General features: G+C 39.3%; 5 protein-coding genes across 5 annotated transcripts; 1 reads left to right on the forward strand and 4 right to left on the reverse strand.

The window, feature by feature from the left end:
- Positions 1-719: 719 nt before the first annotated feature.
- Positions 720-1,367, forward strand: LOC108650179 (uncharacterized). The gene has a single exon (XM_018099299.3). It carries the CDS (start codon positions 872-874, stop codon positions 1,292-1,294), a length of 423 nt encoding a protein of 140 aa, XP_017954788.1. The 5' UTR covers positions 720-871; the 3' UTR covers positions 1,295-1,367.
- LOC108650056 (peptide deformylase, mitochondrial) lies at positions 1,307-2,209 on the reverse strand. Its single transcript, XM_018099178.3, has 2 exons — positions 1,759-2,209; positions 1,307-1,692 (listed from the first exon to the last, which is right to left on the reverse strand). Exons 1-2 carry the CDS (start codon positions 2,146-2,148, stop codon positions 1,381-1,383), a joined length of 702 nt encoding a protein of 233 aa, XP_017954667.1. The 5' UTR covers positions 2,149-2,209; the 3' UTR covers positions 1,307-1,380.
- A 100-nt stretch (positions 2,210-2,309) lies between these two features.
- LOC115563661 (peptide deformylase, mitochondrial) lies at positions 2,310-3,216 on the reverse strand. The gene is made up of 2 exons (XM_030386978.2): positions 2,855-3,216; positions 2,310-2,803 (listed from the first exon to the last, which is right to left on the reverse strand). The coding sequence occupies exons 1-2, from the start codon at positions 3,188-3,190 to the stop codon at positions 2,492-2,494; spliced, it is 648 nt and encodes a 215-aa protein (XP_030242838.2). The 5' UTR covers positions 3,191-3,216; the 3' UTR covers positions 2,310-2,491.
- Positions 3,217-3,956: 740 nt separating this feature from the next.
- Positions 3,957-5,619, reverse strand: LOC108649846 (protein phosphatase 1 regulatory subunit 36). Its single transcript, XM_018098924.3, has one exon. The coding sequence runs from the start codon at positions 5,539-5,541 to the stop codon at positions 4,066-4,068; it is 1,476 nt and encodes a 491-aa protein (XP_017954413.1). The 5' UTR covers positions 5,542-5,619; the 3' UTR covers positions 3,957-4,065.
- A 5,037-nt stretch (positions 5,620-10,656) lies between these two features.
- Positions 10,657-11,211, reverse strand: LOC115565564 (uncharacterized). Its single transcript, XM_089261960.1, has one exon. The coding sequence runs from the start codon at positions 11,209-11,211 to the stop codon at positions 10,657-10,659; it is 555 nt and encodes a 184-aa protein (XP_089118086.1).
- Between the last annotated feature and the right edge of the window lie 3,428 nt (positions 11,212-14,639).

The following is a 14,639-nucleotide window of genomic DNA, read 5'->3' on the forward strand; positions in this document are numbered from 1 at the left end:
GGAGTGTACAATGGTTGTACTAGATCTATTGTTCATATGGATCACGAACTTATGTATATGCATATACACTCGAGTCTCGATAATTCGAAATGGCAAGGAAACAGAAGTTTTTACGAATTACAGAGGGTTTTCTATTTACCGGGTTTTCCATTTAACGGGGCTTAGAAAATGAAAATTTGGATTGGGGAGTTTTTATACTTCACGTCGTTTCAACAATTTTAACTTATATATTTATATTTATTTTTACGACCCCACTTCACGTTTTAAATAAAATGCGTAAATTAATGTAAATCCAATGAGAGAGCAACGCAATTTCGACATAAAGGCACCATGTATACTATATTCATATATGTGGACACTTCAAGAACCATATAACTAGACAAAGATATGTATATCGGCGCACTTATTACATTTCTTTAGTTTTTATAAGAGGCAAAGGATATTATGAGTTTCTTTCATTCAATTACATTCAATTAACTGCAGAGCTATTTAAAGGTTTGTTTTACCTAGTTTGATTACCCCTAATCATCTCATATTTGTTCCCATTTTATCAAAGTGAACATCTTATTAGTGTTTGTATATGTTTAATGAGGGTTTCAAAACAGACCACTGCTTGCTTCTTTATAACAAGAGGGGAGAAGGCACGAGCATTGCTGGAAAGCTGTCCTTCAATTTATACTATTCAACTGGAATTTATTGATGAAGTATAATAGACGAAACATCTAACTATGAATGCTCGATATAGTTGCCAAAATTATTCCACTTGTACTATTTCCCGTAGGGATTTATTTATTTAAGCAGCCGGGTCTGTAGTAACGACATTCAATGTAACTTGACATTAGGAATCAGAGAGTTGAGCAACTGTTTGAGGATGTTCCGAGTGCGTGTGCGCAACATAGCCCATCCCGGTATCCGGCAGTTCATCCTGCGGACTGCCGTTCTCAACTACTTGGGCAAGTTGTTGCAGCTACAGTGGGACGACTGGCAGAACCAGCGCATGCATTTGCGTACGTTGCAGCACGAGGGGCCTAAGGCAACGGACTCGCCTGCGTTGGATGAGTCCACTGCCGAAGCTGTTTTTGATGCTGCCCGCGAAAATTTGGCCCAAGCAATCGACGAGCTGCGCAGAAAGGTCGCCGGTACACACAAGCTGCTACAGCGTGAATACAATGAACTTTTCACATACATGATGGACAAACGTGACCTCTGGGACAGTCCCGAGTACTTCAAAGCCAAAACTGCCCTAGGCACAGCCAATCACAATCTGAGAATGTATATGAGCGCAGAGAAATGAACAGAAAAACAGTTGCCAACAAACACAGTTCCGTTTCAATGAATAAATTTTTAGCAACAATAACTAGAAGAAACAGCGTGTAGACATTATTTGTAAAAGGGGATTTCCACGCGGCCAGACTTCGTATTCACCGTCTCCCAGCAGGTGCACGTGAAAGTGGAACGGTCCATGTGGTCCGTATACAGTTTGCCATCCAAATGATCCATTTCATGCTGGGCAATGCGCGCGTTCCAGCCACTCAGTTCCAACGAAAGGGGTTCTCCTTGTCTGTCCAGCCCGGACAGTTTCACAGCTTCATAACGCTCCACTTCCGCTGAAAATCCGCGAACGCTCATGCAACCCTCCGGATGCTTGTGCTTGGTATAGTTTGTGATGCTCAGTCTTGGATTGATAAATACCTGGGCGAACAGGCGAGAATGATAAGTTAATATTATAGATGTATGCGTATTATTACTTCATGTTACAGTCAACGGCAGCTCGGACATTTGTCGCGCCCTGTACGTCGCTTCGGGAAGCTCCTTTTTAATGCCCCGCCTAAACTCCATGGCAATTATTCGCAGGGAGACGCCAATTTGGGGTGCAGCAATACCCACACAGTCATACTTGCGTAGTACCTGCACCATGCGATCCACTATCGCACGAATCTCTTTGCTGTCCACACATTCCACAGGGACTTCTGCCGCTCTGTCCCGCAGCACGGGGTCTCCGATCTGTGTGAAGTGGCTGTAGGGCGGTAAATTTGTGCGTTCGGTTGTCCACAGCTTTTGGTACCACTTCCTGAAAGATTGAGAGGCTGCACGGCTGGTGCTGAGTTGCCTCGCATTCAGTCCACACAACTTATGTAGCTTTAACATTTTTTGCCTTTTGCCGGCGTAAGCGTAACCGTAACACTATGCAATAAAAAAGTCAAGTCTACTTGCTTATACCACTGACCAAACAGTGCTTATACCCTTAAAAAGAGATTTTTTAATATAATTTATCTTAAAATTAACTTGACTTTTAATCATTCCACTAGTAAAGGTAAGTTTCTGCCTTTATTTATTTGTAAAGAAAGCTAAAAATACGAAAGTACATTTCAGCCAGGGCTTACGTACATTAATCGATAGTTAACAGTGTCATTCTTTCGATAGTTTCTGTTAACCAGCTGCTCCGAATTAGGGCGCGAAGCAATTCAAATTAGAAGTTTGTTCAAAATAATTATTTATCAAACGTTATGACATCACGTCCACCATTTGAATTAATCCGTGCCCATGTATTGCATATAAAGCTCGAAACGTCCATTCGGTCAATGTAAACTATGCCATTTAAATGATCCATTTCATGTTGCGCTATGCGCGCGCTCCATCCTACAAGTTCCTGTTCGTCAGGTGTTCCAAGCATTCCAATACCAGTGACTCGTACGCGATCGTATCGAGTCACTCGAGCGGAGAAGCCGCGAACGCTCATACAGCCTTCGGGCTGAGTGTGCTGCATATCGCCGATTATCTCTATTTTTGGATTGATAAAAACCTTAAAAGATAAATGGTTATTTATTAATATATGTGTAGAATTTTAGCTTACGCTGAGTGGCAATGTAGACATCTTGCGTTGGTGGTACACTTCGGGTGTAAACTGTTCACGCTTTTCCTCGCGGAACTCCATGGCAATAATTCGCAGTGGAACACCCAATTGGGGCGCTGCAACGCCCACACAGTCGTAATGACGGAGCACTTTTACCATCTGATCCACAATGCAATGGATTTCTTTGCTGTCTAATCGTTCAGGTGGAACTTCTTCCGAACGAATCCGAAGCACAGGGTCGCCAATTTGCGTAAAATGATTATACGGCGGAACCGTTCGAGGTTCCAGATCGGCACACATTGAGATTAGACAACTTACTAAGCTCTTTGCGTACATTTAAAGCATGTGATAACAGTCGCACGATAGAGTTTGCTAGGTTATGCAATGCAGTTTGTTAAGTTAACAGTGTCTTTATTTCACAAAGTGGTGCGTGCGCGTTTTTTTTTTAATTTGTTAGATAATTAAGCAAGTTTGACACTGTTATATATCTTGAAACCAGGAGATAAAAATAAATCGAGCTGAGCGGTTAATTACAATTCTATAGAGATTCATAAATTTGACTATATAATGGCTTTATCACATCATTGCTGATAAGTTTTTACCACTATTTTTAAATTTTTCATTTTTAAATTAGTGATTATTCTGAATTATGGACTATTAGCAGAGCTCAAACTGAAAACTGTGAGCTGTGACGTCACAATTCCTATTCTTACATATGTATGTATTTAAGTATATCATCATAGTTGAGATAGCAGAGAGCATCGACAGAGGGAGAGCAGGGGAAATATTGAGTATAGAGTGATCAACATTTGACCAACTTGGTCGAGCGCATGAAGCAAAATGAGTGTGCTTTCGTATATTTTCGTGGCTCGAACCTAAAAGTAGGGAGCCGAGCGAATCCAAAGCTGTCTGGGGTGCTAAAGCCCCAGAAAAAACGCGCAAACAGCTTTCCACTAGTTGTCTAGTTTATGTGCTCTCTGGTTAGTGTCTCTGGTTATATACATATATGCACATATAAAGTGATTATTAGTTATAGGAATGTGTTGATTGAAAATTGGAATAGAATTAATAATTCGATTAGCATAATAATTAATAAACAATGTTTCATTAGTTAAATAGATTTTGGTATGTTCGTTTTTATTTTAAAGCAATAGCCGCGCTTGCTGAGAATGTAATATGAATATAACATTCAAATTAAACATGACCACACTTTACTCCTCAAAGAAACGATCGTCCTGTGTTGCCTTCTTGCGATCCTTTGACATGCTCATAATCGATAGAGTAGCTATACTGGATCGATTATCACTAATACCGTACGCGTTCTTGCGATGCCTTGCAATGAGCTTGAAGTATTTGGCAATAATGGTATTCACTGGGGGCCCATATCCTTTCTGGTTCAAGTCCTTTGTGCAGCGTAGATATATGTCCTGCAAGACGCCGCCAGTACGATAAAAGTTAATCAATCGATCGCGTCGAACCCACTTTGCGAGCATTTGTAGGCTGAATGGCTCATAGATGCGAAACACTTTGAAGAACTGATCGTAGTGTGTGGACATCTTACGCATCTTGTCCTCGTTAATGTTGGGCAGTTGCAGACACGGCTGCCGCACGATTTGATATGGATCGTACTCAATGGAGAAGTTGGCAAATCGTACCGCCGGCCAATTCAAGTTCAGCATAGTATCGTACAGAGTCTTTGGATGCCCCAGTATCCCATGTGTCACATCAATCATAAACAACTGCGGCCCCGGCACAATATACTCCAGTTCAATCTGAACAATGCGCGTGTCTGTGCCTCGATACTTTCGTTCACCTATCCATAGGATTGGCAAATCTTCCTCGGGTATAAGCTGAAGTTCCTGAATAAGTGGGGATACCTGGCTACGATAGTTGACAAGGCGATTGTTGCGCCCATATAGCAGACTGACTTCCAATGGCGTAAATTTCAGATACTCCGGTTTATTTACGATGAAGTGCTCTGAGCGAAATAGCCTATTCATCTCCATTTCAATCACATAATAGGCACGTCTGTGCAGGGTAATCCATACGATCTGTATAGCCACGGCCAGGAATTGCTCGTGAAAGTACTTATCCTTTATGGTGGCGGAAATATTTACAATCTCTTTCATGTGGTAGAACTGCGCCATATCCCCCTCGCCTTTGAGGATCGCACTATAGTTGCGAGCCACTAGCATCCGGTACTGACTTAAGTAGATCGAGAATATACGCTTCATATCGTTCGTTTGCTCACTCTGTATCTGTGCCATGTTGCCGGCCAGTTCATCTCGTCGAATCAGTACAAATTCGACCATCCGCAAGAAGTACTCGAAGTAAATGATCAAAGCATGCAGCAACCTGTGCACCGCGGGTTTGTGAATAAACTCAATAAATTTGACAGTCAGAAATTCGCTGGGCGATAAGAAAAGCACCAGGTCACGCACATCGTTAATCACCACTGTGTCAGTATCGAATGTATTATCTCCGCGCACGAATTCCTGTCGAAATATTACCTCCTCCTCTTGATTTATCGTCCGCAGGAATTTATAGCCATTTGTCTCTATATAGCGCTCCCTCTTATCGGCCAAGTCGTGGTGCTGCTCAAAGCGCAGACTGTCGGATTTATTGTCCCACGACCATTTCCCACTAAGGTACTTCGGCACATAAGTATCGGCATAAATGCGCTTCATATCTTTTTATTTATATTAATTTTTAATTTTTTTTTTTTTAATTTTGTATTTTTTTGTGTTATGTGTTTAGGTGTGTGAATAGCTGTGTGTGTGGGTATGTGTTTAATAGAAACTCATCAGATCAAAATCCAAATTCGATGTGAAAGCTAAACCGAAGCAAATAATATTCTTAAAACATTATTATTATCACTGACCAAACAACACAGTGATAATAACAACAGTGTTGTTTGGTCAGTGACCAGACAACACAGCGGTGGTGGTCAGTGGTGGCAATCAGGGTTACCAAAATTCCCGATTGCTGAGTGTAGTCCGTGTCACGTAGTGTTATGAGGTGGCAGCGTGGAGTATGGAAAGATGGTCAGAAGCCGATTCTATTCAGATGACTTGCATTTTTTAAAATATGGAATTCACGCAGCTCCAGCGTTAAGAAGAATATGCCGGCAAGGGCTGATAGAAAAGTAACGACTATTCCATCCGATGATGAAATCTGTAGTTTACTACGAACACAATAACGAAGACCCGACATACATATGTACATATATCACTGACCAGTGTTTTGTCAGTGCCTATACATATATACAGTGCATGAAATTTGTGTCTGTCCGTCCGTCTATCCCTCTGTCCGTATGTTTGAACGCGTCGATTTCAGAAGATCTAAGAGGTAGAGACTTCAAATATTTTTTTATAATGTTCGTATATATATCGCGCATATCGTGTTTATCACTAAAAAACGATAGCTCATTCAGATATTTTTTATCGATAAAAACCTATATCGAAAATCACATCCCATATTACATCACATCTAACATCTTTAAAGCTAGAGTCTCCAAATTTAAAATATATATTAATATGCATTTTATACAATTTCGATTTTTGTTCAAATTTAGACCCCCAACTGTTTATCCACCCCCTTACCCTCATATTTTTAAGGCGTATTTCAAAAACTAGAATACACATACATTTTAACATTATGAATACGTTCTGAAAATTTCATGAAGATTGTACGTCTGGAAATTAAATTATTTAACAAATAAATTCTCATAATATTGGCAACACCCAAGCGCAGTCGCCTACGAATGTGAGTGTGTGTGTGTGTTTGTGTGTGTGCGTGTATGCACGTGTGTGTGTGTGTGTGTGTGTGTGTGTGTGTGCGTGTATGCACGTGTGTGTGTGTGTGTGTGTGTGCGTGTATGCACGTGTGTGTGTGTGGCTTGATGGGTTTAGGGGAGACTGCTCGACTAGGAGATACCCTGAACCCTCCAATCTGATATTCTACTCACTCTACACTTCGTTTAGGCACACATACATACACACTCACGTATTAGAACGCGCTCTGTTAACTGCACAGTAAGCAGCGACTGCGCTTGGGCTGCGCTGCAGTGTGGGCAATATGATACGAATTCATTTGTTGAATAATTTAATTTCTAGACGTACGATCTTAATGAAACTTTTAGAACTTAATTATATAGTTCAGATGTATGTACAGAAGTCTCTAGTACTTGAAATACGCCTTTTACAAATGTGAGGGTGAGTGGGTGAATTTAGGGGTGGGGAGTAAATTTTAACAAAAACCGAAATTATATAAAATACACATAAGTCTACGTTTATAATTTGGAAGCTCTAGCTCTAAAGGTGTAGAAGATATAATTAAAAAACTAGCTTTCGATAAGGTTTTTAATCTATAATAAAATATCGGGAGCTGTTATGATTTTTAGTGATAAACTCGATATGCGCGTGATACATACGGACCTGGGAAAAAAAATTTCAAGTCTCTAGCTCTTATATCTTCTGAGATCGACGCGTTCATACATACGGACGGACGGACGGACGGACAGACAGACGGACAGGGCCAAATCGACTCAGCTTGTCGCCCTGATTAAGAATATATATACTTTGTGGGGTCTGCCACGCCTCCTTCTGCCTGTTACATACTTTTAACAAAACCATTATGCCCTGATTTCCCATTTTCAATGGGCTCAGGGTATAAAAAATGGGAAATCAGGGTATTATGGTTTTGTGAAAAGTATGTAACAGGTAGAAGGAATCACAGCAGACCCCATAAAGTATATATATTCTTGATCAGCACGACGAACTGAGTCGATATAGCCCTGCCCGTCTGTCCGCCTGTCCGTATGAACGCCGAAATATCAGAAGATATAACAGCTGGAGATCTGAAATTTTGTGCGTACTCGTGTATACCATATGCAGTACGAATTTGCTTTATTTTTTCGATAACTCATCCGATAACTTTTTTATCGAGAATAATCGAAAAATTGATTTTGTTTTTTGAGCCTTATTGAAATACTATTAGACGTGGAGACTTCAGATTTACTGTGTATATACATTTGATGAATACAAATATTTTGTAATCAATTCAGCCGTCAATTTGGAAAAAACGTATTTCAGATACTAGAGACTTGTGCTTTGGAATATATGTACATACATTTGAACATTATGATTACGTTCTGAAATTTTCATAAAGATTGTACGTATAAAAATTAAATCATTCAACAAATAAATTCTCATAATATTGCAAGGGCAGTCGCAGTATGTGTATGTAGTGTGTGTGTGTGCGAATTATTATTGAAATATCGTTTGCTCAAAGGGTTCAGGGTATCTCCTAGTCCAGCAGTCTTGACTAGAGCCTTCTTACTTACATACTCAAACGAGTATATTAGTTTTGTGCAATGTCCGTCTTGCTGTTCGTCCGTCCGTCCGTATGAACGCAGTTCATTTCTATGCTTTAGCTATTGAGGCTTGGAATACATACTCGTGTATCTCTCTGATTTAAAAAGTGTTAAATTTTTCACTTACAGAGCTAGAAAGCTCAAATTTGGGATGTAGATCCGCACCACCGATCACGTGCGATGGCGGATATATCTACGCTCATTAGGGGCGTGGCAAATCGGATAAAACTGCATCTCCTAGACTTTTTAAGCTAGAACGTTAAAATTTTGCTCGTGAGCTAATGTTATGAATAAAGTGTAAGAGCTAAAAGCTTCAAATTTGGATAGTTAAGTTACTAGTAACTTGCTCTATCGATTCCCCAAATAATATTGTTACGCTTATTTATTGCTCTGTAATTTTTTCAGCGTGAGCATCCAAATTTTGCAACTAGAATAGCTTTTTCCGTGACCTCTCCAAAAATTAAGTGTCTACTCCCAGTAGGGTCGTGGCGAATCGAGAATTTTTTACAGCATTAGAGCAAAACATAGCTACTAAATTACTGATGGGGTGTGAATTAATATTCCGCAGTCGTTAGCGCCCAACTGCAACGTTCTTACTTTTTTTATAATTTTTTTTTGTATCTATCGAAGAAAGAGTCTATTGAAACTTGAAATTTTGAATTAATACTCGTCTTTAAGTTCATCTTTACTAATAGGGGCGTGGTAAATGGGGAAGTACTATATTTCATATCTCAAAGGAGCTTTATTTAATTGCTAGTTGCAGCCGACTGTAAGTCGGGGCCAACAAATTTATTTGTTGAAGCCCCTGCGATAACAATTATCTTGAATATATGTATAATGAGTTACACTTATGACGACTCGCACCCGCAAGGCACACCTGCCACAGGATTGTTTGTGCTAAAGGCACGCTAGGTTTGCTTGAACGTTCCAGAGAACAATCCAGGATTTGCTTGGATATACAGGCCACTCCTACCATTCGAATCGCTCTCGGCACACATAGTTTTGTTTCACTCACAATGCACTTCTTGGTCGCACGGCTACGTGAACTTACTCGCTCCTGTCTGCGCAGGAATTACTAAAGCTGCTGACGATCTCCTCGTCCGCAGTCTCCTATTGGCCGAAGTACCGTTACTGCCCTGCGAGGGAAAGTGTCCACTACTATCATCTGGACACGAGCAGCACCTCGGCTGACGGTCATCGATAATCGTCGTGCATATTCAAGAATCGGTAGAAGCAAAAGTTTCCTTTACAGTTGCGAGCGTCGCTCCTACTTGGGGTATATGAGTCAAAAACAAGTAAGAAGACTCTAGTCGAGACTGCTCGACTAGGAGATACCCTGAACCCTTCAAGCTGATATTCTTATCATTCTGCACTTCTTTTATGCACGCACACATAAATATACATGCATCCACCCTCACGCGCCCGCGCTCTGCTAACTGCGCTATAAGCATCGACTGCGCTTGGGCTGCGCTGCGGTGTGGGCAATAGTATGAGAATTTACTTGGTGAATAACTCCTTTGTAAACATACGATCTTAATGAAATTTTCAGGGCGTATTTATATGGTCAAAATGTGTGTACATTCCAAAGCACAAGTCTCTAGTACTTGAAATAAGTTTTTTACAAGTTGGGGGCGAAGGGGGCGTGGTATCCAAAATCTGTTGATTACAAAATGTTTGTATTCATCATATGTATATACACAGTAAATCTGAAGTCTCCACGTCTAATAGTACTCCGATGAGGCTCAAAAAACAAAATCAAATTTTCGATTATTCTCGATAAAAAAGTTACCGGATGAGTTATCGAAAAAATAAAGCAAACTCGTACTGCGTATGGTATACACGAGTATGCACACAAAATTTCAGCTCTCTAGCTCTTATATCTTCTGAGATCTCGGCGTTCATACGGACGGACGGACAGACGGACAGAGCTATATCGACTCAGCTCATTGTGCTGATCAAGAATATATATACTTTATGGGGTCTGCGATGATTCCTTCTGCCTGTTACAGACTTTTACACAAAAACATTATACCCTGATTTCCCATTTTCAATGGGTTCAGGGTATAAAAAAGTTTAATCTGCTAAAGTTTTACATTAAAGAATTAATAAAAATTTTTAATTGTATTTTATTTTGTTTTACATTTCATAATTTACTAGCGAAATTTGCATATATGCGACTTTATAAAAATATAAGTCTGTAATTTCTATTAATCCGTGAAGTGAAACATATTTCGATCTTAGCTTAGTGACAATTAGCAAAATGAAATCTAATATTTTGTTACACTATTATCCTTCAGACTAGCTTCGTGTGCCTTGAATAAATATTAATATATCAACTAATGACTTCACAGCTTAGAGAAACGTTTGCTTCAGTTTGCTGCTCTTGACGAGTGACTGAACTGAGCCTGAGGATCCGACTACTAGTATATCATTCCTTGCGATGCTTAGTAACGGCTTTAAAATATTTTTCGATAATCTCGCTTACTGGTGGGCCGTACAAGCTGTCCGCTAAATCCATTTTACAGTGACTGTTAATGTTCACGTCCACAAATGCAGTGTCAGAGTGGATAATGCGCTCACGGCGCAGCCATTTGGACGACATTGGGCGATCGATGCGATGAAGACTTAGGAGGTGTTCATAGTGCTCGGACATTTTTCGTACTTCCAACTCGTTAATGTTGGATAGATCCAGATGGGGCTGTCGCAATATGTGATACGGATCATTCTCGAGTGAGTAGTGCTCCTCGCGGACCGCTAACCAGTTGAGGTTGAGGAGTGTGTCGTATAGTTTCCTTGGGTGTCCTTTAATGCCGTGAGTAACGTCAATCAGATGCAGCTGTTGACTGGGCATGATATACTCAAGCTCAAGTTTGGCAATGCGTAGATCTGTGCCGCGATATTTGCGCTCTGCTGGAGTGAACTTTAAATATTCCGATTTATTAACAATGAAATGCCCGGAGCGAAACAAACGATTCATCTCCATCTCAATCACGTGGTATGCCCGTCTATACCAGTTGTTCCGCCATGGATCCTTTTCATTCGGAAGGCGAGCCACAATCTTAACTAACTTAACAATTTTGTTGAAGATTAAGTCTAGTAGCTGGTAGAATTAATTAGTAAAATATTGAACAGTAAAATCATGTGAGCCTAACAAAATCGTTCTAATAATGAAATTTTAGGAAAAATTTTTCATATATCTAATTTTGTAATTATATAAATTTAATATATATATTTAGAGAATCTTTTTCTAGCGCATAATCAGAATATAAAATAACATATATTCTTAACCAGGGTAACGAGCTGAGCCAATATAGCAATGCCCGCGTGTCCGTCCGTCTACTAATCCGAATGGCAGTTTCGTTTCGTTGAACCGAGAGACCTCAGACTTTATATGTGTATATAATCAATAGAATGAGTGGAATATCAGCTCTTCACACGGTTTAGGGTATCTCCTAGTCGAGCAGTCTCCCAGACATACAATCGGGACTCAGGGAATCACGTTGACGGGCACCTCCGACTAGAGCTTTTTATACCCTGAACCCATTGAAAATGGGAAATCAGGGTATAATGGTTTTGTTAAAAGTATGTAACAGGCAGAAGGAGGCGTGGCAGACCCCACAAAGTATATATATTCTTGATCAGGGCGACAAGCTGAGTCGATTTGGCCCTGTCCGTCTGTCTGTCCGTCCGTCCGTATGTATGAACGCGTCGATTTCAGAAGATATAAGAGCTAGAGACTTAAACTTTTTTTTTAAAATGTCCGTATATATCACGCGCATATCGAGTTTATCACTAAAAAACGATAACTCAATCCGATATTTTTTTATCGATAAAAAGCCTTATCGAAGACCACTTAAAAAATTATATCTCCTACATCTTTCAAGCTAGAGTCTACAAATTTAAAATGTATATTAAGATGAATTTTATACAATTTCGGTTTTTGTTAAAATTTACCCCCCACCCCTAAATCCACCCCCTCACCCTCATCTTTGTAAAAGTCGTATATCAAATACTAGAGACTTGAGCTTCGGTATACACATACATTTTAATATTATGATTACGTTCTGAAATTACGATCGTACGTCTAGAAATTAAATTATTCAACAAATAAGTTTTCATTATATTGCCAACACTGCAGCGCATTCCAAGCGCAATCGCCTGTATATGTGAGTGTGTGTGTGTGCGTGTGTGTTTGCTAATTATTTTTGAAATATCAGTTGCTTGTAGGGTTCAGGGGATCTCGTAGTCGAGCAGTCTCGACTAGAGCTTTCTTACTTGTTTTTTTTATAATTTAACTCTGTTGGTCGTCCATAATCTGTAGTTTAAATTTCTTAATAATTTGATACGGCTTACGGCTTACGGCTTAAGACTACCCAAAATAAATAATTTTACCAGTTCAAAAGTTATTTCTGCATTGTGATTTGTATATTTGAATGTACATTATATTTGAAGAGACAAGTTTTACTGTGGGTATATTGGTGGGTCTTGCCTAGGCTCACCGCCAGGGCCACCCACTGACAAGACAGCTAGCACAGCAGTGAGTAGAATCTGTGAGTAAGAGACATCAATATAAGATTGTTACTTTTAAGTGAGCAAACAAATTTGCTTCCTTACCAGTTTCATGTTGATTGTAGTTTTCTTTAAAACGAAAATATCATTCGGGCTTGGGCCTTTTATTTTATACCTTTTTGAAGGCATGACTACAACGAATCGAAATTGCTACACGTATCCATAATGTATGAATTTCACAAAATAAAGTTGCATGACCTCTAGTCGGACACGGCCGAAAGGTATCAGATTACTTATTTTCACTAGAACTAAATCATGTGGAGCATAGCATTTACTGTACTTCCAGAAAATAATAACAATATTCATATGAGTCAGAAGTTTGTTTGTTATTTTGAATGTGAGCAGGGGAAAAACACGAGGAGTATCAAAATTCCAAATTACTTTAAAGTTTAAACATATCTATAAATAATATATTTCCAGCACATCTAATAATTTTATGTTATGTTTTGATTTTTGCTATGTATATATCAGATATCGACTCCAATTGTTACTAAGTTCTTCAAATTAAAGGTTAGCTTCAAATATAACCATTATGTGAATGAGTTTACAAATATTTTAAATTGGCCGAACATTTAATTTAAAAGGCTGAAAATTTCATTCAAATCGGCAATATCACGTGGCAAGCTGTGCTGAGCATAATTAAAAACAAAAAATTACAACTTTTGCTATTTAAGTGCTATATAATAAATAAATTATTATATAATTTTAATTATATTATATTAATTATATAAATAATAAGACAAGTAAGAAAGATCTAGTCGAGACTGCTCGACTACGAGAATATTATGAGAATTTGTTTATTGTTTGTTTGTTTATTTGAGATCGACGCGTTGATATATACAGACGGACGGACGGACAGACGGACAGACAGACGGGGAGGGCCAGATCGACTCAGCTCGTCGCTCTGATCAAGAATATATACACTTTGTGGAGTCTGCCACGCCTCCTTCTGCCTGTTACATACATTTTAACAAAACCATTATACCCTGATTTCCCATTTTCAACGGGTTCGGGGTATAAAAAAAAGCTATCAGCAGTACTTTCTGCTATGAAAGAAGCCGCAAGTTGTGAATTAGATACATCGGACCTTATGACAGGGCATGTTCCTTAAATTAACATATCTTTGCATTTACATATTTTTGCTCTAATATCGGCAAGAGCACGTGTCTACTAATTGGCCAATTGTGTTTAGGCACTTGAAAACATTTAACGCGCAGCGGGAATAATAGCTTTTCCTCTTAGCCGCTGGCAGTGCATTGTTTATCTGATTTGTTGACTTTATATCAAGTGCGCCACTGTTAAGGACTTTTTGTTGTTTAATAAAAATTTATGCAGATTTACAGGCTTGCAGCCGCAAGGCAAACAGCCAACAACAGTACCAACAAGAACAAGTACAAGCCATAATCCTGCGGCCATTATCCTACCACGAATTCACTGGGCTACTTATCTCATTATAAATTTACGCCTCTGTCGCGTTAACGTTTGCCATTCATAATGCCGAACGGGCATAATTTATGAGTATCTTGAAATTAATTTATGTGAGACGGAAGCCATCGACCTTATTTAGGGTGACGACTAAGAGATACCATTGCCGAAGACATTTCTATATAGGACCTAAGTCCAATATCTACATATTTTAGTATATACTCGACTAGGAGATACCCTGAACCTTTTAATCTGATATTCTAATCACTCTGCCCTTCTTTTAGGCATACACACATACACACGCAATTCTAGAATGCGCTCTCCTAACTGCGCAGTAAGCAGCGACCGCGCTTGGGCTGCGCTGCAGTGTGGGCAATATGAGAATTTATTTGTTGAATAATTTTTTTCAGAGCGTAA

This window comes from Drosophila navojoa, chromosome 2 (genome assembly GCF_054131105.1).
Source record: "Drosophila navojoa isolate 15081-1374.11 chromosome 2, UAZ_NAV_1.0, whole genome shotgun sequence".
Lineage (NCBI taxonomy): Eukaryota > Metazoa > Arthropoda > Insecta > Diptera > Drosophilidae > Drosophila > Drosophila navojoa.

Coding starts and splice junctions, on each gene's coding strand:
- LOC108650179 (XM_018099299.3), top strand. CDS start 872: ATGTTCCGAGTGCGTGTGCGCAACATAGCCCATCCCGGTATCCGGCAG.
- LOC108650056 (XM_018099178.3), bottom strand. CDS start 2,148: ATGTTAAAGCTACATAAGTTGTGTGGACTGAATGCGAGGCAACTCAGC. Junction 1,693..1,758: donor TGTCCGAGCTGCCGTTGACT/GTAACATGAAGT, acceptor CTGTTCGCCCAG/GTATTTATCAATCCAAGACT.
- LOC115563661 (XM_030386978.2), bottom strand. CDS start 3,190: ATGTACGCAAAGAGCTTAGTAAGTTGTCTAATCTCAATGTGTGCCGAT. Junction 2,804..2,854: donor TGTCTACATTGCCACTCAGC/GTAAGCTAAAAT, acceptor TTATCTTTTAAG/GTTTTTATCAATCCAAAAAT.
- LOC108649846 (XM_018098924.3), bottom strand. CDS start 5,541: ATGAAGCGCATTTATGCCGATACTTATGTGCCGAAGTACCTTAGTGGG.
- LOC115565564 (XM_089261960.1), bottom strand. CDS start 11,211: ATGGAGATGAATCGTTTGTTTCGCTCCGGGCATTTCATTGTTAATAAA.